General features: G+C 35.8%; 1 protein-coding gene across 3 annotated transcripts; it reads right to left on the reverse strand.

Moving 5' to 3' along the window:
* Positions 1–4,075: 4,075 nt before the first annotated feature.
* LOC142528987 (protein GL2-INTERACTING REPRESSOR 1-like) lies at positions 4,076–4,982 on the reverse strand. 3 transcript variants are annotated; one of them, XM_075634320.1, is made up of 2 exons: positions 4,797–4,982; positions 4,076–4,666 (listed from the first exon to the last, which is right to left on the reverse strand). In XM_075634320.1, exon 2 carries the CDS (start codon positions 4,640–4,642, stop codon positions 4,298–4,300), a length of 345 nt encoding a protein of 114 aa, XP_075490435.1. In that variant the 5' UTR covers positions 4,643–4,666; positions 4,797–4,982; the 3' UTR covers positions 4,076–4,297. The 3 variants fall into 3 exon arrangements, with proteins under 3 accessions (XP_075490435.1, XP_075490436.1, XP_075490434.1); XM_075634321.1 differs by having other exon boundaries at positions 4,076–4,663; positions 4,806–4,981; XM_075634319.1 differs by having other exon boundaries at positions 4,806–4,968.
* Between the last annotated feature and the right edge of the window lie 19,341 nt (positions 4,983–24,323).

The following is a 24,323-nucleotide window of genomic DNA, read 5'->3' on the forward strand; positions in this document are numbered from 1 at the left end:
TGCTTTATAAAATGGAGTCAATGAAAATTTTGTCACGAAAAAAAAGCATTTTTCGTCATATGACATGTACATTATCTAATTTTAAAAATATTATGAGTCAATTTATCTTTTTAATCCAATCATTTGTATTTTTTTCGATTTAAGTCTTTTTTTTGTAGTTAAAATGTTGACGTGATGCTAAAATTGATGACGATGTTGGGAAAAGTATAGAATATATCACAATAAATCATTAAGAACTTGACTGAAAACTTAAACGAAGTCATACCTAAAGTCATAATCATACGTCTTAAGAATGATTATTGATCTTCCAGATCTACGCTCTCTTTTCCTTGAGAGAATACTCCAGTTTCACTTCAAACTATTTTCTATAATAAGGGTATAAAATAATGAATGTGATTACGCATTATTTGGTGATCATGACTCGTATAGATAATGTCTATTATTATCTTCCGATATTTCTTTTTTAGCTCGTCATAAGAATAGAAATAACACTTTTGTTTGTACACATTAAATACACACAATCTATTAATTAAATTAAAGCATAATAACTCGAAACATTAGTTGATCACTTTATTTTGAGTTTAACTTAACTGACAATCCACAACGTATAATTATTTATATATAAGCTCATATAAATAAAATTGATGTAACAGAAGAGTCATCGAAAATTACTGACATTGCAACGTAACACTTTAGTAAAAAAAAAAGACTAAATTTGAAAAAAAATGTACAAGTTAGTGAACAAGTCTGTAAATTGACAGATGACATGACCGAAAATGTAAAATGTGAAAATTATATTATAAAAACGCAATTTTTTTCATTTCATATTTATATATGAATTTTTGAAAACAAAACTCTCGTGGACTATCAATTATTAGACTCAACGTTTTATCCCTCAAAATTTTAAAGATCATATTGACACATGATCAAGTGTCGGTCTTTATAAAGTCAGAAACAACCAATATTTTAGAAATTTTGGCCAATGAGTAACAGTATAAATTTATTTAATTGAGTCAAGAATTCAACTTTCATAAGTAAGATCAAATCAATGTTTTTCTGTATCAAACCCATAAAAATACGATCACACAATGAGATCTTATAACAACTATTTCGTATTCGTTTTTATTTTCAATCAAAATTCATTTGGACGCGAACGTCATGTGCTTATTGGACCTCAATACTCTTTAACGCCAAACGACTTCCATTTTTTTAGAACATGAATTAAGTATGAGCTGTCTTACCTTTTATTCAACATCATGACAATATTTTAATCCTCATACAACCAAATTTTCAATGCATCATTAAAAATAAATAATGATCCGATCATACATCTCTCGACCCAAAATATCACGACCTCAAGTGCTTGAAAAATTAGCAAACACGTAGGAATAAAAAACATTTTTGGAGTGTAAAATCATGTGAAGTATATTCATGCGTAGAAGCCTCCATCACGTGCAGATGTATGCTCTATCGCTCAAAATTAACACACATATCATAGTACACAAAATTAATAATAATAATAATTATTATAGTAAAAATTAACACACATATCATAGTACACATATATACATATATATATATATATATATATATATATATATATATAGCTTTGAATTGTGGGAATTTCAGTTACATCTGATATAGTAAAAATTATTGCATTGATATTAGGGCTGTAAACGAATCGAATCGAATTTTATGAAATTTTCAGTATTCGAGTTCGAGCTCGAATTCGAATAAACATATTCGAAGCTCGATTCGAAACTCGAACTTTTATTATTTTCGATTCGAACTCGATTCGAACTGAGGCTCGAGTTCGAATTCGATTCGAACTCGAATAATATATTATAATATTATATATAATATTATATATATATTATATATATATACGTAATAATATTTTATTTATTTTTTAAATATAATGCTAAAGTTCGCGAATAGTTCGTGAACAATCGAACAATATAATTTTAGCTCGAATTCGATTCGAAAAATATTCGAACATGTTCGAGTTCGGCTCGAATTCGATAATTTCGAATTCGAACCAAATATTATTCGAACCGGCTCGAAAAGTTCGTGAACGTGTTCGGTTCGTTTACACCCCTAATTGATACTAATAATTAATGAAATTTTAAAAATAACTGTATCATTTGGGGGGAAAAAAGAATTGCTTATCGTTGAGCTTATTAGCTAACCACAATCTAAATTTATAATTGATCGACGTCTTAAATTTCAGTTCGAATCAGATCGCAAGAACGATCGATATCTTTATTGAAATTTCAGTCTAAATCAGAGCGCGCACTATAGATTCAAAGTCGGGGCCCAAGAGAAAAACTCGAAACGGGGACATGAATCTCCGATTGTTTCAGGTTTGGGTTTGAATTCAGATATTTTTTAAAATCCAAGAAGCAATTCGGGGGATATGAGATAGCTATCTCTATGTCTTAATTCACCTCGAAAATAATATTAATATTAAAATAATAATATTATTAGTATTAATAATATAATAATATTATTGTTTTTAAATTATTAAAAATATTTTTATTATTAATATTAATATTAATATTATCACGAATAATAATAGATAATAATAAATTTTGGTTCAGAAATATCTTGTCTCATTAATATTTTTGAAATTAAGATGGGGCGATGATAGGGATTTGATCCCATCGGTTTCTTAGAACCGAAAAAGTGGAGATCAGGACTGGTAAAAAGGTAAGGATGAAATTCGAGGATAGAGATGAGGATGACAAACCCGTCCTTGCCTCACTCCATCGCCATCCCTATGCATGCACAAGCTTTAATAGCTAAATTAACTATACGTTCATAGCACTAAGCGCATTCATTATTTTCTGGAATTGAATTCCTCGCAGATGAGCTTACTACATATTCCTTTGGGCTTTGTAAGGTGATAGCCCGAACTGAGTGAAGACCCAAAACATTGCTAATGTTGGATATATAAAATGGGCCATATATTTCGTCGGCTTTTGGATTATAAATAATTTAGAATTCAATAAAGAGAATGTTAATGATTTGTTATATTTCAAATGTTTTGAAAACATACTTTTGAAAATAAAAATTTAAATGTAGAATGTATATTTTTATGCTTTCAGAAGTGTGCATTTCTTCTATAAAAACTCCTTTAAATTACGAACATGTCCAGAAAAACCGGAGATTAGCGACCGATTAGCGACCCCGTGCTGGAAATCTAATTAGCATGGTCGTTAAATTTTTAGCTAAATTAAATAAAGACAAGGTTAATCTTTCAAAACTTTCTCCATACTTGTGATTCTCTATATTATATAATGTCAAATAAAATTTTGTATTCGACCATCTTAAGTTTCCTATCTCAGCAACTTTAAATAAAGTGGCCTTTAAAATCAATCTACGTTCGTCATATGATGTAATGGCCACCATATATTGTCCCCAACTATCTCAATAACTTTTGCATTTATTGACTTGCTTTTAATTTAATTCAAAAAGAATATAGACAGGCCCCTAATTTATTTTAATGTAATAATAAAAGAAAATACAAACGAGTAGAGTTACCAAATTACCCTCGCCTTATTCCTCAATAAGTAACAATCTATTAAGTATTAACCTATAATAATATTTAGAATAGGCCTATTGTGAAACGGTCTCACGAATTTTTATCTGTGAGATAAGTCAACTCTATCGATATTCACAATAAAAAGTAATACGATCCATTAGACCGTCTCACACAAGTTTTTGTGGACTCACATGCTTGGCACGTGGCACAGTTTCCCTTATTTATTAAATTGTAATATGGACGTTGAACTACTAAGGGAGGCATGCATTTATTATTTTAATGATGCTGCTGATTTTAATTAATTTTGTAACTTCACGTGTTATGGACATATATATGCCAAATATATTGTTCCATAAATATATTAACTATATATAATCAGAATTTTGTTTATATGTATATATATATATAAAATCAGAAAATGACTCTGAGTATCAAAATTCATTATGTTAAAAATTATGAACATATATAATTTACATAGATATTATACTATTGATCAATATTTTGATGTTAATCATGATATAGTGAATCATGTAAGAAAGAAGAAATCATGCATATATATAATAGATTTGCCTAATACAAGAAAAATTTGTGCACATCAACATAGTTTTCTGCTAAAGATGGCACAAATTAATCTTCATCATCAAGAGTAGACTAGCTAATGTTACATAAGATTCAAATTATTGTAAGCTTAGCCTACTGAACCAGAGATGAAGCTTAAAGAGTTCTTCTACTTGCATACTTTTTTGAATAATTTTAACTCTTCTTCGTCTTCCTGGTGTAATTATCATGGAGGACATCAAGCAGTACAGAGCTTTTACATTTCGGGCATCGTGGATCATACTCAGATAGCATCACATACATCAGACATCTGGGGCACCCCACGAGCACCATGGGTGTCGCCTCAGGGCTCGTCGACTGTCGGATGGAACAGTAGTCGGCTTGATTCGGCTCGGACGATACACACGAGCTCTGAGGGGACGTTGGCGACACGGTACCCGATGATGATCGGCTCGGGGACTCCACTATATGATTGCTGATCATCCTTGGTGGTGACAAATTCAACTTGAGGTCAAGTTGTGGTCCGTTTCTTGGATTCATCTTGTAGTTTTCTTCTCAAAACTTCTATGTTAACGAACAAAAGGTGTCAGTAGAAATATTAATTACAAGTGCATGATCAGAATTCAGAATAAATATAGGGTTGCAATTCAGTTTTAGAGTAAATCAGGAAAAACAATTTTGTCAATTCGTTGACAGTGCTTACCGGCGTCCGGGGAGAAGATAAGAGCGGTCTTTTAAATCTAGAGATGGAGAGAGGTGGCGGCGGTGGATCGTGGTGGTGATGGCGGAGTATTCGCCATTTTACACGGGCTTGTTGGAGTAGTTTTGAAGCTCCAAAGCCATGCTATATATAAAAAGGAGTTGATAAGTGAGAGATTTCGGATTGCTTTAAAGCTTAACTGTATGAAGAGCAATTGTGACGTGAGAAAGGATAATCAATTGAATTGAATTAAAAATAGAGGACTGATGGAAGTCTAGATAGTATGAATTGATTTTAGCAAGGGAGGGGGGGTCGACCTAAATTGTAAAGTTAGAACGTTTTTCATTTTACCAAAAAAATATAATGATTCAATTCAAATTTTTTAAATGTGCAGCAGCTCAAATGTCACGGTTGGATCGCTATCTTATTCGAACAGTTATTATACCCAACAATAAATGAGCAAGATTGAATTCAGACAATATATAATTCCAAATTATATCGCAAATAATCGAACAATTCCCTTAAAGCAAAAGTAATAGATTTTCTTTATAAGACATGAAAACACACCGATATTATTTTCCTATATAGATCTAAAAATTCTTGCTTTTGTAAGATGCCCATATTGGTGTAACTGTGTATTTTTAAATATATTAAAAAAATTTATTTGAAAATGCACGAATTAAATAATCATTTTTTTTCCAATTAACACAGCACTAAAAGCTCCTCAAAATAAAATTCTAGAAAGCATGCATGCGTAATATCTTTGACCTTCATTCATGAATTTATCAAAAGTTTCTCACCGTCCAAGCTGGCCCTGAGTTTGCTGCTAGGCATGTACTTCTCATCAGTCGGGTCAATCAAACTTAATATATCATTTATTATGTTTTAAATGAACAGTTGAATTTTGAAATGTTTTAAAATGTAATAGATATATATATATATAGGCTCGAGCTCGATTAGAGCTTTTATTATTAAGCCTGAGATCAGCTCGTTTGAAAATTATTAAGCTCGCGAATAGCTCGAATTCGGTTTGTTAATAATTTGTTTATCATGTTTAACTATCATGGCTCAAGCTTGGCTCGTTAAGCGAACTCTTTTTCGAGCTCGTTAAACAAGCTCATCGAGCATCTTTTACCTAAAGATCAACTAAGAGATGAGGAATTGAGGGGCAAGTGTGTGCAACGATGTCCTAATTTTGATTTTGGTTATCTAATCAAATTTAGATTTGATCAAAATGACGTCAGATACATCAGCTAGTTTCACGAAAAAATTACTAAGATTGCAAAACTACTATGCTATAACCTAAATTTGACTATTTAGATATGTATTATCAAAATAAAAATTAGACAAATTTACGAGACCAATTTTGATATTTTTCTAATATAATAAATATTTTGACTGTATACAATATGATCTCAAATAAATCGATATTTAAAAAATAATTAACAAGTTTCTAAATAGATGTCTTTTTATGTTTTAAAAAAGAAAAGATGTCTTTTTAATTTATAATAATTAATGATTCAAATATGTGTAGGATCTGTAAAAAGAAACGATATTTTTATATCACTTCATCGTATAATAAATCTGACATATATCCATCCACTTGATCTCATGTTAATTTAAAAGATAAAAAATTAGACCATATAATTATATTTGAGATAAAATTAACGATTATGTGTTCTTGTTAATAAATCAATATTCTCGAAAATTATATGTAAAATTTATTCATTTAGCCAATAACTAATGAGATTTTTACATTAATTTTTTGGGACATGGAAATTTCAAGTCTCTTTATTATATGTGGGTGTTGTTTAGGTAACCATCACCCATCCTTTTGCTTGTCAAATTTGGATACAAAGAAATTAATATGTTCTTATCGACACGCCATTTATACCTCAATGAGAGAACATTTTCGTCTCATTTAAATAGTTGTGCCTGTAGCCCATAAAAATCTATTCAAGAATCATGTTTTGATCGTTCTTGCGAGAACAATTGTTGTTCCTTAACGATGTCTACTCAATAATTATATGGTCTAAATAATTGATATCAATTGTAATATCAAGTCATTATCAATCTGAAAAAAATTATAATTATTAATAACAAATGAACTCGAATATTTTAAATCCAACAATAATCAAAACGCCATATTTTGATCGTTATCGAGTAAGACAATTAACATCGCTATCCATTCATCAAATACACTTAGCGATCTGATGTCAACACATTTCCCCATTCAACAACTTGATGAGGTAATTCTTATATATATGGACGAAAGGCCTTCGGTTCCTTTGGAATTAGTTTGTGTATCGCTCCTTCATTTGAAAATTTACGATTTCAATCGCAATATATGCCTACATACATACATACATATATACATATATACATATATATGTGTGTGTGTGTGTGTAATTTATTATTATTACTTTTTGAAACTGATATATATATACTTTAATTACTTTGATAATAGTCTTGATTTCTTACGTCGCGTAAATTAGGTTTTTGAGAAGTTGTACATATAAACTTAGACAATCTTTCGCCATAAAATTGTTTTTATGCTCAAGTTGTAGTTCACGATCTTTAACACATCTTGATGAGAAAATTTAAATGATTTCTTTTAGTGACGTTAAATTACGGTAATTGTTGTGTGTGTTAGTTTATAAGATATTGTTTGACGTGAAAATGTGACATATTAATTGATTACACGTCCTTATTTTATATAATGTTTGAGTTAAGTTTTGCAAAAAAATAAAATTATAAATTATTATGTTATCTATATATATGAATTTGTTGTGAAAAAGTAAAAATGTATGGTAAAAGGTAAAAATCTCAAACTCTCAAAATTTACCAAACAACACACTTTATAATATTTTTCTCTCTACTCAATTGTATCAAACCTTTACAAATGGAGACTTATTTATAAGATTTCTTTGGAAAACAATCCAAAAACAATTTCATCATTACATACATCATCACACACTAATTTTCAATATTCAACACCTAATTTCACCTAATTTTCAACATTCAACATTATAATTTTCAACACAAATATTTTTCATATTTTCAACACTCCCCCTTGTGATGATGATCATGATACGATGATGTCTTCATTACGTGATTTTGTACTGCCTCGTTAAAAACCTTACTAGGAAAAACCCATTGGGATAAAAACCATAGTAAGGGAAAAAGAGTGCAATCACGTAAACTCCCCCTCATATTGACATGAAAAATTCTTCACAAATTTCGTAGATTGCGCATCCCAATATTATATATGTGATTTCTGAATATTGTCGTAGGAAGTGCCTTTGTGAAGAGATCTGATGAATTTTCACTTGATTGAATGTGACGAACATCAATACATTTATTCTTCTCAAGCTCCTTGGTGAATGCGAAAAACTTAGGAGGAATATATTTAGTTCTATCGCTTTTTATGTATCCTTCTTTCATTTGAGCTACACATGCAGCATTATCTTCATATAGTATCACAGGCTTCTCATCGAATGATAATCCACATGAGATTTGGATATGTTGGCTCATTGATTTTAACCACACACATTCACGGCTTGTTTCATGTAGTACAATAATCTCGGCATGATTTGATGAAGTTGTTACAAGCGTTTGTTTCTGTGAACGCCAAGAAATTGCAGTGCCTCCACGAGTAAATACATATCATATGGGGCCCTTAGCTCCTAATCGTTATTACAATGCAATCTGATTAGGGTTAATTAATTATAGCGAAAAACGAGTTTAAAATTTTCTTTACAATGAGCCCAAATCATTTTATTTGAATACTAAAAATAGTATTTCATCTCACATAATAAACATGCCCACACATAATCAAAACCAATCATATACAAACAACTCATATCCTCGGGACATGTCCCGGTATATAGATACATATATATATATACTGGGAAACGAAACATAAACCTCATCCCAAACTGTGACTCCCTCCAGAAGTACCCCCTCCGGTCTCTTGATATCCTGGAGTACCGGCCATTGTCCACACACAAAGACAACAACAGCCCCCCTTGGGGGTGAGCAAAGCTCCGTATGGAACAACCATCATATATACTACAAGTATCTAAACAATGATATATGGTATGCAATGCATGTATGTCGTGGAGGTATCAGGTCAAATGCCCATCCACTGAGCACATGTCAGAATCAAACGAATCGCTATCAAATCAATACTCGAGCTGGCACACCGGCCTCAATAAGGGATACTCGTATGATAGCTTCGACGAAGCGCCATCAAATCCCAAATCTCATATCAATCGTCGGGGCCACAAATGTCTATGTTTTAAGGGTCATGTAATACCAAACATAGCATTGTGTTCACAAACCCCATAATCCAATCAAATCATATCAGGGTATCCAAGGATCATAGCTCAACGTGCATGTCATGTATCGATGTATGCATCAAACGATGTGTGTTAACAAAACATTTATTTTATACATCGATATTCCAATCACAATGTCATGTATGCCACATAAACTCAACAAATAAGACATATAGACATGTATTATCATTCAAACCAATCCAACATATATCATATAATACAAATACCTGTCGTATGTTACCCGGTCGCAACATACCTCAATTTCTCCGTTTCCAGTTGATGTAGCCTGAAGATATCGGTTAATACTTTATCTACATCAATAACATACTCATTCCAATCAATAACATAATCCAAAATCATTAATATGAGTTTCAAATATCTTTTGAAACTTTGAAAATTCATATTAAATCCAAATCATAACATAATTCAATTCCAACTTCGAATACGAGTTTCTTGTCGGTTACTCTACCACATATAGGAATCTCGACTTCAAATACATGCTATTTCAGCACTTTCATATTTAGAGCTGCTGAAACTAGAAGAAATTTACCTCAAATCGAAGACCTCGTGTCAACGATCCCAGATCTGAAGTCGGTTCGTCGATTGGATAAACCGATAAATCGCACGGCCGAAAAGAAAAATCAAAATGATTATTATTCTCGCCTCTCTTTTCAAACTTTCAGTGACTGGAAGTTTGCATTTATCCTTTTTTTTATTTTTTTATTTTTTTAAATATTATATTATATTATATTAATAATATAATATAATATAATATAATATATATTATTTAAAATTTTAACGTCGGTATACGTCTTTGGACCAGTCAAACGATTCAATTTTCCAAAACTCAAAACATGAAACTATGTCTTTGAGTTTTCTACGTTATATCCAAATCTCAAACCATTTGAACTTCATATGACCAAGATATGTCAAATTTTATTCTTAAAAATTAATTTATTATTTTTCAACTTATTTACGAAAATGCCATCAAAATAAATTAAATATTTTTTAACTTATTTACAAAAATATCATCAATGCTATTTTATTTTTGGGGTCTCACATATCCAGTTTGGGAACGTGCCTTGTGTCGATCAGATAAGTATCCAGCATCGGCATAACCAATTATACTTGTATTAGAATCTTTTGAATACAAAAGTCCCAAGTCTGTCGTTCCTCGTAGATAACGGAATATATGTTTAATTCCGTTCCAGTGTCTCTTTGTTGGATATGTGCTAAATCTTGCCAACAAATTTACGGCAAAAGATATATCAGGCCTTGTACAATTTGTAAGATACATAAGGGCACCGATAGCACTTAGATATGGTACTTCTGGACCAAGAATATCTTCATCATCTTCACATGGACGGAATGGATCCTTTTCTATGTTTAATGATCTAACAACCATTGGAGTACTTAAAGGATTTGATTTATCCATATTAAAACGTTTAAGGATCTTTTCTGTATAATTTGTCTGGTGAACAAATATTCCACATTCTTTTTGTTCAATTTGTAAACCCAGACAATACTTGGTTTTTCCAAGATCCTTCATTTCAAATTCTTCCTTCAAGTATGACACAACTTCTTGAATTTCCTTATTCGTTCCAATGATGTTTAAATCATCAACATATACAACAATAATTACGCATCTGGATGTTGTTTTCTTAATGAAAACACAAGGGCATATTGAATTATTTACATATCCCTTTTTCATCAAGTGATCACTTAGTCGATTATACCACATTCGACCGGATTGCTTTAACCCATATAATGATCTTTGTAATTTCACAGAATAACATTCTCTGGGTTTTGAATTCAAGCATCTTAAATCCTTCAGGGATTTTCATATATATATTACTATCAAGTGATCTATATAAGTAAGCTGTAACAACATCCATAAGACGCATTTCTAAATTTTCAGATACCTCCAAGCTAATCAAATACCGAAACGTAATTGCATCCATCACGGGAGAATACGTTTCTTCATAATCAATTCCAGGCCTTTGAGAAAAACCTTGCGCAACAAGTCGAGCTTTATATCTTACTATTTCATTTTTCTCATTTCGCTTTCGAATAAAAACTCATTTGTATCCAACAGGTTTTACACCTTCAGGTGTAAGGACTATAGGTCCAAAAACATTACGTTTATTTAGCGAATCCAATTCAACCTGGATGGCTTCTTTTCATTTTATCCAATCCTGCCGATTTTTACATTCACCAAATGATTTTGGTTCATGATCTTCATTATTATTTATGATGTCGATTGCCACATTATAAGAAAATATATCATCAATTTCTTCTATATATTTTCGGTTCCATATTTTTCCAGTATTAATATAATTGATAGAGATTTCATGATTCTCGTCAGTTTGTGGTTCTGACAGAACATTTTCATCATCATGTGTTTCTTCAGGAACACCATTCTCTATTTTGTGACCATCATGTGTTTCTTCAGGAACATCATTCTTTATTTTGTGATCATCGTGTTTCTCTATGAATTTTCTTTTTCGAGGATTTTTATCCTTGGAACCGACTGGTCTTCCACGCTTCAGGCGTTTAATGACATCATGAGTATCTTCAATTTGTTTCTTCGGAATTTCAATTCGAGCAGGGGCATTTGCAGCATGTATATATGATTTAGTTACCCCTTTTGTGTCTGCAAATGCATCTGGTATTTGATTTGCTATTCTTTGCAAGTGCACAATTTGTTGTACATTTTTTTCACATTGTTTTGTTCTTGGATCCAGATGTAACAATGATGATACATACCATGTAATTTCTTTTTCGGTATGTTTCTGTTCTCCCCCTAACATTGGAAAGATTTCCTCATTAAAATGACAATCAGCAAAACGTGCTGTGAACACGTCGCATGTCTGAGGTTCAAGATATCGAATGATTTATGGACTATCATAACCGATATAAATTCCAACCTTTCTTTGAGATCCCATTTTCTTTCGTTGCGGTGGTGCAATAGGCACATACACCATACATCCAAAAATTCTCAGATGAGAAATTTCTGGTTCTTTACCAAATGCAAGCTGCAATGGGGAGTATTTATGATATGCACTTGGTCTGATGCGAATTAATGAAGCAGCATGTAAAATTGCATGTCCCCATATAGAAATAGGGAGCTTTGTTTTCATAATCATTGGTCTAGCAATCATTTGCAGACGTTTAATTAATGATTCAGCCAATCCATTCTGTGTATGTACATGAGCAACATGATGTTCAACAATGATTTTCATAGATATACAATAATCATTGAAAGTCTAGGAAGTAAATTCACCAGCATTATCAAGTCTAATTTTCTTGATTGTATAATTGGGAAATTGATTCCTCAATTTTATTGTTTGAGCAAGTAATCTTGCAAATGCAATATTTCGAGTTGACAATAAACATACATGTGACCATCTGCTGGAGGCATAAATCAATACCATAAAGTATCTGAATGGTCTATATGGTGGATGGATTGTTCCACAAATATCACCCTGAATACGTTCAAGAAACATTGGTGATTCAGTTTGGAATTTGGCTGGTGATGGACTTATAATAAGTTTTCCAATAGAACATGCTTTACATTGAAACTTATTATTCTGAAAGATCTTCTGGTCTTTCAGCGGATGACCATGTGTATTTTCTATAATTCTTCGCATCATTGTTGAACCAGGATGTCCTAATCGATCATGCCAATTGGTTAATATTGAAGAATTATCAACTACCATGTTTGATTCAATGGGACTTATATGTGTACAATGCAATCCAGTAGGGAGCATTGGTAGTTTTTCAATCACATATTTCTTTCCTGATTTATATGTGATAAGACACATATACTTCTCATTCCCTTCATTCATTGTTTGAGTATCATAACCATGGGAATATATATAATTAAAACTCAACAAATTTCTTTTCGATTGTGGTGAATATAAAACATCATTGATCAAAAATTTTGTACCATTAGGTAACAAAAATTGTGATTTACCACATCCTTTAATCAAGTCTACAGGACCTGATATTTTATTCACCGTTGTTTTTGTTGGTTTTAGTTCCAAGAAATATCTTTTATCTCAGAGGATAGTGTGCGTTGTATCACTATCGAGTATGCAAACTTCAGCTTTGCTCATAGCATTTTCCATATTTGAACTTAAAAAAAAAATGCAATGAAATAAAATTACTGACAATACATATGTAAATATAACACATATCATAATTGTACAATAAAACATTATTATATGAATACATGAAAAATAAATTATTGTACATTTATATTCTACCATTATATTGTTCATTTTCAGAGAAATCATTAAGAAAATATGTAGCATCAATATTGTTCATTTCTATCCCACCAACATATTGATCATTTCCAGAGAAATCATTCATAAAATCAGCAGCATCAAAATGAGTTGAATCATTCAAACGGTCACTCGTTCAGTGAAGTTGGTCTCTTTTTCTTTCCCCTTTATCGATTCTTTATAGAGCTTGCAAAGGTGCTCAGGGGCTCGACAAATACGAGACCAATGTCCTGGAGTGCCGCATCTGAAACAAGAACTTTCAAATCTTTTCGAGTGATTTTCATTAACACTCATGTTCTCATGATGCATTTTCTGTGGATGGTTCGTGACGCCCTTTTGAGATGAGTTATAAAAATAACTATCTCTATTGTTTTCAAAACCACGGCCTCGACCACGACCACGACCAATTCCACGTCCACGTCCACGTCCACGACCACGACCTCGACCTCGACCAAAACCTTGTCTCTGGATTTGATTTTGGTTTCCAAGTTTAAATTCATTTTTACTCACAGCATTTACTTCTGGAAATGCTGTTGATCCAGTGTGTCGGGACTGATGATTTCTCATTAATAGCTCATTGTTCTTTTCCGCCACAAGAAGACAGGCAATTAGTTCAGAATATCTCGCAAATCCACGCACTCTATATTGTTGCTGTAAAGTTATATTTGATGCGTGAAACGTGGAAAATATTTTTTCAAGCATTTCCGATTCTGTAACCTCATGTCCACAAAATTTTAGCTGCGAGATTATTCGATACATCGCTGAATTATAATCACTGACTTTATTAAAATCTTGGAATCTTAACATATTCCATTCATCACGGGCGGTCGGAAGTATAACTTCCCTTATATGTTCAAATCTTTCTTTCAATCCTTTCCACAGAGCCATGTGATCTTTTTCGATGAGATATTCACATTTTAAACCTTCATCGAGATGTCGACGCAAAAATATTATAGCTTTTGCTTTTTCTTGTGATGAAGATATACCATTTTCTTTAATGGTCTCGCTTAGACCCAATGACTCAAGATGCATTTCTACATCGAGAGTACATGGCATATAATTTTTCCCGTGATGTCGAGCGCAACAAATTCGAGCTTTGTCAAATTTGACATAGTGGTACTTTTTCTTCTGTTTGGAGCTTGAAAAAGTATGGAGGACTTTTAGAGCTTCGTGCTGATAACGTGTTGTGAAAAAGTAAAAATTTATGGTAAAAAGTAAAAATCTCAAACTCTCAAAATTTACCAAACAACACACTTTATAATATTTTTCTCTCTACTCAATTGTATCAAACATTTACAAATGGAGACCTATTTATAGGATTTCTTTGGAAAACAATCCAAAAACAATTTCATCATTACATACATCATCACACACTAATTTTCAATATTCAACACCTAATTTTACCTAATTTTCAACATTCAACATTATAATTTTCAACACAAATATTTTTCATATGTTCAACAGAATTTATCATTAATGTGTTATACATAATTCATCAACTTCCGACACGAACGAAATTATTTCAAGATATCCATCATTAATTACTCTCCATTACTTTTAAAATGTCATTAAAAGAATTAAAATCTTTATTTTTCAACATTTATAATTTTTTTTTAAAAATCTAAAATGAAATAAGTTAGAAGAGAACCAAGTTGTTAGGCAAGTGGCAACCTAATTATGTCACCTACCTAATTAATAGTCCTCCAAACTCCAATACTTACAAAAGTCTAATTTGCTGCGTTAAATTGTATGCCTAGTCATACAAAATAAGGTAAAATGAGTCATATAAAATGTCCCCCAGCTAGTCAAGATTAGATTAGAATAGATCTCTTGTGAGATAGTCTCACGTGAGACCGTCTCACACAAATTTTTGCCATTAGAGTATGACTCTGGACTTGAGCTCGTTAAAAAAGTTTTGTTTAGGGATAACAATAAGTCATATTTGGATATGATTTCATATCATCTATCTCAATATCTATTTATTAAATCCATCGTCATCCTCATCTGCAAGCCCATCGGGTATTCAACTTGCTACCCCATCGACGTACACATTGGAAGATCATCAGATATACATAACTTACCAAACTATCTTATTATCACTTACAATTGCATTTAAAAACAAAATTTAATTATTTCGAAAACTATGCGTATTCATCAAATTCTTAGGAGAATAATATTCATATGTTTTCCAACTTAGATTTCATGTTGATAGGAAATAACTCAACAATAGTGATACTCACGGGAAATTTAGGGTCCGATTCCAGCAAGTGTCACTAGTCCAGACGCGGGTTCTGAAATTATCCTGAGCCTGAAATCACATATAAGATCGTTAGGAGGGGGCCAGGAGGGTGTCCTGGCGTAGCCTCTCCGACGCTCAAGTCAAAGACTGAGGATATATAGGGGGAGCAGCTAAGGGTGCTGCTGAAAACGATATAATGAATTGAATGAATTAACACTCAAACCTGGTATTTATAAGAGAATACCTGGGCCTTTGATGTGCCTGTTTTCCATTTGGACTAGGGATGGGCCAGGAGTAATGAACCCATCCTTGGGGTATCACCAGTCTCCCCCTCCCGAGTCGAACTGAATCGCAGGTTCGAAGTTCGATTAATTGTATTGTCCTCGGTATACGGGGCGTGAGTTGTGCACTTTCTTCCTGCCGCTCGTCAGTCTCCAAAACTTTGGAAACAAATCAAGTCGCAATTCTGCTCTGCGGGGAAAGATTTGGTCTGGGCTTCCTCCCTGCAACGGTCACCTCCTTACTTCATTCTCACTTCTCCCACACAGAATTTCCACTGCAATTCACCAGCTCTCTCCCGTCTAAGTCTCATCTGTATGTTAACCCTAACGTCGCTTCATCATCACCTCACCACCACCGTCGTGCACACCTTGGCCACCGCCTCGCTCGAGCCGCCGCCTGAGCCTCGCCAAACCAACACCCCACCTCGCCCGAGCCTCGCCAAACCACCACCCCACCTCGCCCGAGCCACCACCCCGGCCTGCTCGCCCCTCGCCACGCTCGCCCATGCTCTTCCTCCACTCGGCTGCTCGCCTCGCCCCACGCCCTTGCCAAGCTGCCCTGCCCTCACCAAGTCATGCCTCGCCTGCGCGCGCCTCGACAGCGAACGCTCGCCCGAGCCCCTTGCTCGCCTCTCGCCGTGCTCGCCCGAGCGTCCCAAGCTCGCCTTCCACCATGCTCGCCTGAGCACCCGAGCGCTCCCCACGCCACGCTCACCCGAGCGCCCATCATCGCTCACTCGCCCGGGCGCTCGCCCTGCTCGCCTCTCACCGTGCTCGCCCGAGCGTCCCGAGCTCGCCTCTCGCCTTGCTGCAGCTCACCCGTACGCACGCTCGCCCACGTACGCCCGCAAGCACTCGCCCTCACGCCTGCTCGCCCGCAAGTACACCAGCTCGCCCTCACGCCTGCTCGCCCCACTCCCTCTGCACGCTCGCCCGTACACACGCCCTTCATGCGCCAGCTCGTCTCGACGCCCAAACATGCTCTCGCCCAAGCACGCCCTTGCCCCTACACCCCCACGACTTGACCGGGCAGGTCGATCCCCGTAATTTTCGCAGTGACAAACATTGTTCGTTAACGACAAACGAAATAAATTTTTCTAACACAATATGCCCTCGTCGCCCCCATCTTCACGGTCCTCTACTAAGCTTTTGAAGGGAATTAATTTTCACTTCCCCGCGCCCTTGACTCCTCTGTTAAAATAGTCCTTAGCAGAAAAAATAAAGTTTCAACCTCTTCACCTTCTAACTCATCTGCTAGGTGATGCCTTAGTAGGAAAATAAAACTCTCACCTTATCATCTCGTAACTTCCCTTCTAAGCCGGGACTTAGCAGGGAAAATCAAACTTCAACATCCTCACCCTCTGACTCCTCTACTAGGCTCAGCCCAAGTAGGATAATAAAACTTCAACACCCCCACCCTCTAACTCCTCTGCTAGGTGCTACCTCAGCAGGAAAATAAAATTTTAACACTCCCACGCTCTAACTCTTCTGCTAGGTGATACCTTAGCAGGAAAATAAAATTCAACACCTCCACCCTCTAAATCCTCTGCTAGGTGATACCTTAGCAGGAAAATAAAACTTCAACACCCCCACCCTCTAACTCCTCTGCTAGGTGATACCTTAGCAGGAAAATAAAACTTCAACACCCACACCCTCTAACTCCTCTACTAGGTGATACCTTAGCAGGAAAATAAAGATTCTCCACCCTCACCCCCTAACTCCTCTGCTAGGCGATGCCTTAACAGGAAAATAAAATTTTTCTCATCCCCAACTCTGCTCCTCTGCTAGGCGATGCCTTAGCAGGAAAATAAAGATTCTCCACCCTCACCTTCTAACTCCTCTGCTAGCGACGCCTTAGCAGGAAAATAAAAATTCTCCTCATCCCCAACTCCGCTCACCCCCTAACCCCTCTACTAGGCGACACCTTAGCAGGAAAATAAAAATTCTCCTCATCCCCAACTCTGCTCCTCTGCTAGGCGATGTCTTAGCAGGAAAATAAAGATTCTCCACCCTCACCCCCTAACTCCTCTGCTAGGCGACACCTTAGCAGGAAAATAAAAATTCTCCTCATCCCCAACTCCGCTCACCCCCTAACTCCTCTGCTAGGCGACACCTTAGCCGGAAAATAAAGATTCTCCACCCTCACCTCTAACTCCTCTGCTAGGTGACGCCATAGCAGGAAAATAAAATTCAACGCGCCCACCCTCTAACTCCTCTGCTAGGCGATGCCTTAGCAGAAAAATAAAATTCAACGCCCACACCCTCTAACTCCTCTGCTAGGTGACGCCTTAGCAGGAAAATAAAATTCAACACCTCCACCCCCTTACTCCTCCGCTAGGTGATACCTTAGCCGGAAAATAAAATTCAACCCCTCCACCCTCTAACTCCTCTGCTAGGTGATACCTTAGCAGGAAAATAAAGATTCTCCACCCTCACCCCCTAACTCCTCTGCTAGGCGATGCCTTAACAGGAAAATAAAATTTTTCTCATCCCCGACTCTGCTCCTCTGCTAGGCGATGCCTTAGCAGGAAAATAAAATTCTTCTCCTCCACTCTGCTCCTCTGCTAGGCGATGCCTTAGCAGGAAAATTTAATTCATTTCATCCTCACAATACAACAAAATCCACGAACTTAATATAAGAACTTAGCTTTATTAACTTTCAACTGATAACATAAGATAAATTCAGAAACAAAATTCAGCAAAATTCAAGTCAAGATTAATATTCTCTAAGGTGGCAAGCGTTCCTCAGCCTCTTTAGACCCTTGCCCAACGCATTCTCCAACTTTTATCTCTGCTCCTGTTGTACCTCCATAGGACAAAGTTACACAGTTCTTCATTTCCTAATCATGTTAACCTCCAAACACGCTCTTTTCCCTTCCTCCCTCACTGCCCCTTCATAACATCGACGCGCGACCCTCTGATCCCCGCATAAAACTCCAACCTCCTTCCCTACGGGAAACTTCAACTTCTGATGATACGTGGACGCTACAGCTCTGAAATCCTTTAGGGACTGGTCACCCCAGAATTCCATTGTAAGCAGATGGGGTGTCCACCACAGTAAATGTTGTCATTTTTGTTACCCGCTGAGGCACATGTCCCAAAGATAGAGGAAGGACAATCTGACCGAGCGGCGGGATGGGATGTCCTGCCAATCCATACAGCGGGGTGGATACCGGCTCAAACTCAAATCCTTTCATCTTCATTTGATCCAACGTGCTCTTGAACAAGACGTTCACGGAGCTTCCATTATCAATAAATATCCTCGCCACATCATAATTGACAATTGTGGTCGTTACCACCAAGGCATCGTTATGTGGAGTCATAACGCCTCGAAGGTCTTCCACCCCAAAACTGATGACGAGGTCTTGTGGTAAGTCTGCACCCTTAGATATCTCAAAGTTCTCCAACCTTCTCCCATGTGCCTTCTGAGCTCGCCCAGAGTCTCCATCAGTAACACCCCCAGAGATCATATGAATCATTCCTCTAGTAGGGTGGTTATCCTCATTCATTCTTCTCCTCGGTTCGACGAGTTCCTGAGGAACACCTTGACCTCGACCTTCATCTCTCTGCTCCTCGACTCTCTGATTTAACCATGGAGGGCCTTGACCATGCCTAGGGGACGGGCGAGACCTCGGTCGACTCCTGGATGCAGATCCTTCTCGTCTGTCCCGCGAAGGCAACCTAGCACTGCTCTTAGCCCTTCGCGACTTTTCCCACCTCTCCTCGGGCTCCCTCACCTCCATCACCTCGTCACGACTCCTATTCAGAGGAACATGTGATGAGAATTGTCTTTTGTCCCTAGCCTTATCATACTCTCTCTCGCCCGCGCCTCTCTTCCTACTTCCTCTTTCCGCTCCCTCAACTCTACTTCCCCCAGGTCGCTGCTCCATCCTCTTATGCCGCTGGGCATCTTCGAGATTTACATATTTTTCTGCCCGAGATAACAGCTCATCATAACTTGATGGAGGTTTCTTTACTATTGATTTAAAGAACTCTCCTCCTCTAAGTCCCTGGGTAAAGGCACTTATCATGATGTCAGGAGTGGCCGCTGGTATCTCCAGCGCTGCGTTTTTGAAACGCTGGACAAATTCTCGCAAAGTTTCAGCCTCTTGTTGTTTCATCAAAACAGGCTCAAATAATTCTTCTGGTGCCTCTTGCTGCTGGCAAATCGGTGCGAGAAAGCTGTAGTGAAATCCTCAAAGGACTGTATGGAGTTGGGTTGCAGGGTATTAAATCATTGCTGAGCTGACCTCGCCAACGTGCCCAGAAACACCCTGCACCTGACCCCATCTGAATATTGATGTAATAGGGCCGCATTCTTAAATCTCCCCAAGTGTTCTTCGGGGTCAGTATGTCCATCGTACTCTCTCACATTCGACTGTCGAAAATTTGGAGGAAGTCCTTCTTCTAAAATGGCTAGTGAAAAGGGACTTCCTCTCTTGGGTGCCGGTGCTCTGCTTCCCAACTGCTGCCTCAACATCTGTATCTCCCTCCACATCTCCTCCATCTCCGGATTCTCCTCACTTGGGAGGGGTCGCGTCTCCTCCACCCTACTCTGACTGCCCTTCACATTCTCCTCTCGCTCCTGGCGAGCGGCCTGCTCTTCTGCAAACATAGGCTCTTGATTCCTCTTCATGGCCTCATCCACTGTCCGGGTGATAAATTGGCCCAACAGTTCCAGGGTCAAGTTCCCCACATTCTCATTGGGACGGGGTTGCTCGACCCTTGTCTCGTGAAGAGACTGCTCGGTTCTTGTCTCTTGACGAGATTGTTCTTGTCTCGTCTCAAGACGCGGTTGTTCTTGTCTTGTCTCAACATGAGATTATTCGGGTCCCCTCTAAGGACGCGATGATGCCGAGGTAACTCTTCTACTTCTTTTCTTGCCTACCATCTCTACGTCTCAACTCAAGTGTTCCCACAGACGGCGCCAAGTGATACTCACGGGAAATTTAGGGTCCGATTCCAGCAAGTGTCACTAGTCCAGACGCGGGTTCTGAAATTATCCTGAGCTTGAAATCACAAATAAGATCGTTAGGAGGGGGCCAGGAGGGTGTCCTGGCGTAGCCCCTCCGACGCTCAAGTCAAAGACTGAGGATATATGGGGAGCAGCTAAGAGTGCTGCTGAAAACGATATAATGAATTGAATGAATTAACACTCAAACCTGATATTTATAAGAGAATAACTGGGCCTTTGATGGGTCTGTCTTTCATTTGGGCTAGGGATGGGCCAGGAGTAATGAGCCCATCCCTGGGGTATCAAATAGCATTTATGGTTTTGCTGCGATGATACTCGAATACAACTAGCTCGGCAAACACCAAGCTTTCGGGATTAAAATTTGCTCGACACATCTACACTCAGAACGAGGCATTGAGCAATTAAGGTGAGAAAAAGAAAATTGTAGTTTTAACTGTGGAACTGAGAAGAAATTAATATGAGTTGCAGGTGCATTAGATGTAGGTGCTTTCCCTTTCAATATTCTTGATGTGGGTTCTGCTGTGGATGCCTTCCAACATATTTATTAGAAGCCTAAGATAAATGTGGTGTGTGAATTGAATTTGAGATCTGAGAGTACTCTCGATTCCATCGTACAATATATGTAACTAAGCAATCTTAGTGTAATTTGTGGGCAGAGAAATTATGTTGTATCGAACAACATGCTGGTTTTGTGTACTTGGTACGTGTAAATAAATGGGCAGAACCGAGTCGTCACATCGTAACTAAATGTTGATTTATGAGCGTAGCAGATCAGTTTCATCTCCAGAAATTTAATTGTTGGAAAGTTAGATGTTAACTATACATGAGATGAATTCCATGACTGACAATATTTGCTTAAGATTATATCATTTTTTGTTGATTTGCTCTCCGTTTTCCTTTTGATCATCGAGTCAATATAATAAACCCCATGCATACATTCAGGGGCGGAGCCACTCTAATATTCAGCCGGGCTGTCCAAAAAAATTTTAAAAAATTTATATGTAAAATTTTGTATGATTTTGGATAAATTTGATATTAGCCAGGGTAGATCAATTTAAAATATTAAAGGATTTTAGAGTTTAAAATTCTAGCCCGGGTAGAACCGGATTCCTGGCTCCGCCCCTACATATAGGGTTTATCACAAACGACTATATATATCCACCTGGGTGAGCAAAGGCAAAGGCAAAGGCAAAGGCAAAAGCAATCTATGCATCAGCTGGGGCTGTTGGATCCGGCCTCGGCGCGCGCGAATTTCTCGTCTTCAACTCATGCATGGTGTTTAGTGAAACTACTGTCTAAGTTGATGAGAAGGACCTTAGTGGCTAGGTTTGTAATAGAGCATACATACAGTTGATATTCAGATACACATATATTTCCTTGGCCTAGCAACAATTTGGACAGCTTCAATTATATATACGAAGCATCAATTAAGAACATATTAGATATATAATGTATTTACTTTCCGAGATTCCAAGCCATGCTACGTAGTCGTAAATATTTCAAAACTTTGCCAAGTTGAGGCTAAAGATTTTGCGAGAAAATGTATCGATTTAGACGAATGATTATAAAACAATCATCAAACTGCATCGAGTTCAGTACAAAGAAGTTGCGTTTGAGCTTTAACTCAGCAGACATGTAAATATGGTTTGTTTATCCTTAAAAGTACTCATTTATATAAATAGTAATTTTAAGTTGACAAAAACTCGTGTGAGACGGTCTCAGAGTCGTATTTTGTGAGACGAATCTTTTATTTGAGTCATCCATGAAAAAATATTACTTTTTATTGTGAATATCGGTTGGTTTGACCCATCTCATAGATAAAGATTCGTGAGACCGTCTCAAGAGACCTACTCTTTTAAGTTTACGAGGCGGCTCATGGATATATGAAGAACTAAGGATAATTAATTTTAATATGTTGCAATACTTAAAAATAAAAAATTTCAAAAGCTTTTAAACAAGTTTTTATTGGGCTTTTAGTGGGAAGCCAAAGAAAAAAGGAACTGTTTTGGTTCAGTCCATTCTAAGACCTTGGGCATGTTAAGCCTAATCCACGGGATTTGACTTTGAATTCTTCAACGCCAAAGGGCCCAAAACCCGAGCCTAGAGTAGCAATATCTATTTTAGTTTAGATTTATATTCTTTCAATATATTTCAAATTTCTCAATTATTTGAAATTCAAACTTCATTTGTAGGAAAATAATTTCTTACGAACTCGATGGAAAATCTGATATCCACTCTAAATGGACAAGGGTATAATGGAGATTTTTTACTCGATTAAATAAATAGATAATCGGATATACGGATTTTCTGGTATGGAGATGAAGTCATGTCTTAAAAATCATACACATACTCGACCTAAATATCCAAATTAATTAATATATATATATATATATGATTTTTTGGTTATGATGTTAATTTTAATATGCTTTTGTTGAATAATATTATTTGGATAAAATTAAAAAAATTATTATTATAGAGTTGATGTATTTTGTGGCATAAAGATGTTAGGATAAACACAAAAAATTTTGTGAGCCAGTCTCACGAGTTAATTTTATGAGAAAGATATCCTATTTGGGTCACACGCGAAAAAATGTTATTTTTTATTGTAAAATATTACTTATTATTGTAAATATGAGCAGATTTAACTTGTCTCATGGATAAATATCCGTAAAACAGTCTCACAAGATACCTACTATATGATAAATTGTTTCTAATATTTTTTTAATATTTAATTTGTTAATTTTTATATTTTATTCTTTATTGTTCTCAAAAATTTAGAAAATATTCATAGATTTTTGAAATAATTTAAATTTGAGAAAATACAATTATAGGCTGGGAGGATTTACGTTAGGGCCAACGAAGGGCCACGACCCCCCAAACTTATTTAATTTTTTTAGTTGATATTAATTTTTGAAAAATTATATATATATATATATATATATATATTTATATGGCTATATATATGGCCCACGACAATAAATCAAAGATTATGTATCTTCATGACAAGGTAAGAGTTCAGTACCTATGAACTTAGATTCGGATCCTAGGTTTTTTTTTTCTTTTTAATAATTGATTTACTTTTAATTTTTTTTACTACTTTATTACTTAAATTCATCACATATGAAAAGCATTCATCAATTGTTGAATTTGATTACTCTTCCAGTTTCTACTGGTATTATAGAACGATCATACTCAATTATGAATATCGTTAAAATTAGGCTTCAAAGCAAAATAGATGATAATTTTCTTTCGAATTCATTGATAATATTTATGGAAAGAGAAAATGTTAAAAAAATTTGTATAGATATTATTATTGAAGACTTTGAAAACTCTAAGGAAAGTCGAATTCCTTTTAGTTAGAAATTTTTTTGTTAAAAACATACTGTTTATGTTTAATTAA

Source organism: Primulina tabacum, chromosome 16 (assembly GCF_025594145.1).
Source record: "Primulina tabacum isolate GXHZ01 chromosome 16, ASM2559414v2, whole genome shotgun sequence".
Classification (NCBI taxonomy): domain Eukaryota; kingdom Viridiplantae; phylum Streptophyta; class Magnoliopsida; order Lamiales; family Gesneriaceae; genus Primulina; species Primulina tabacum.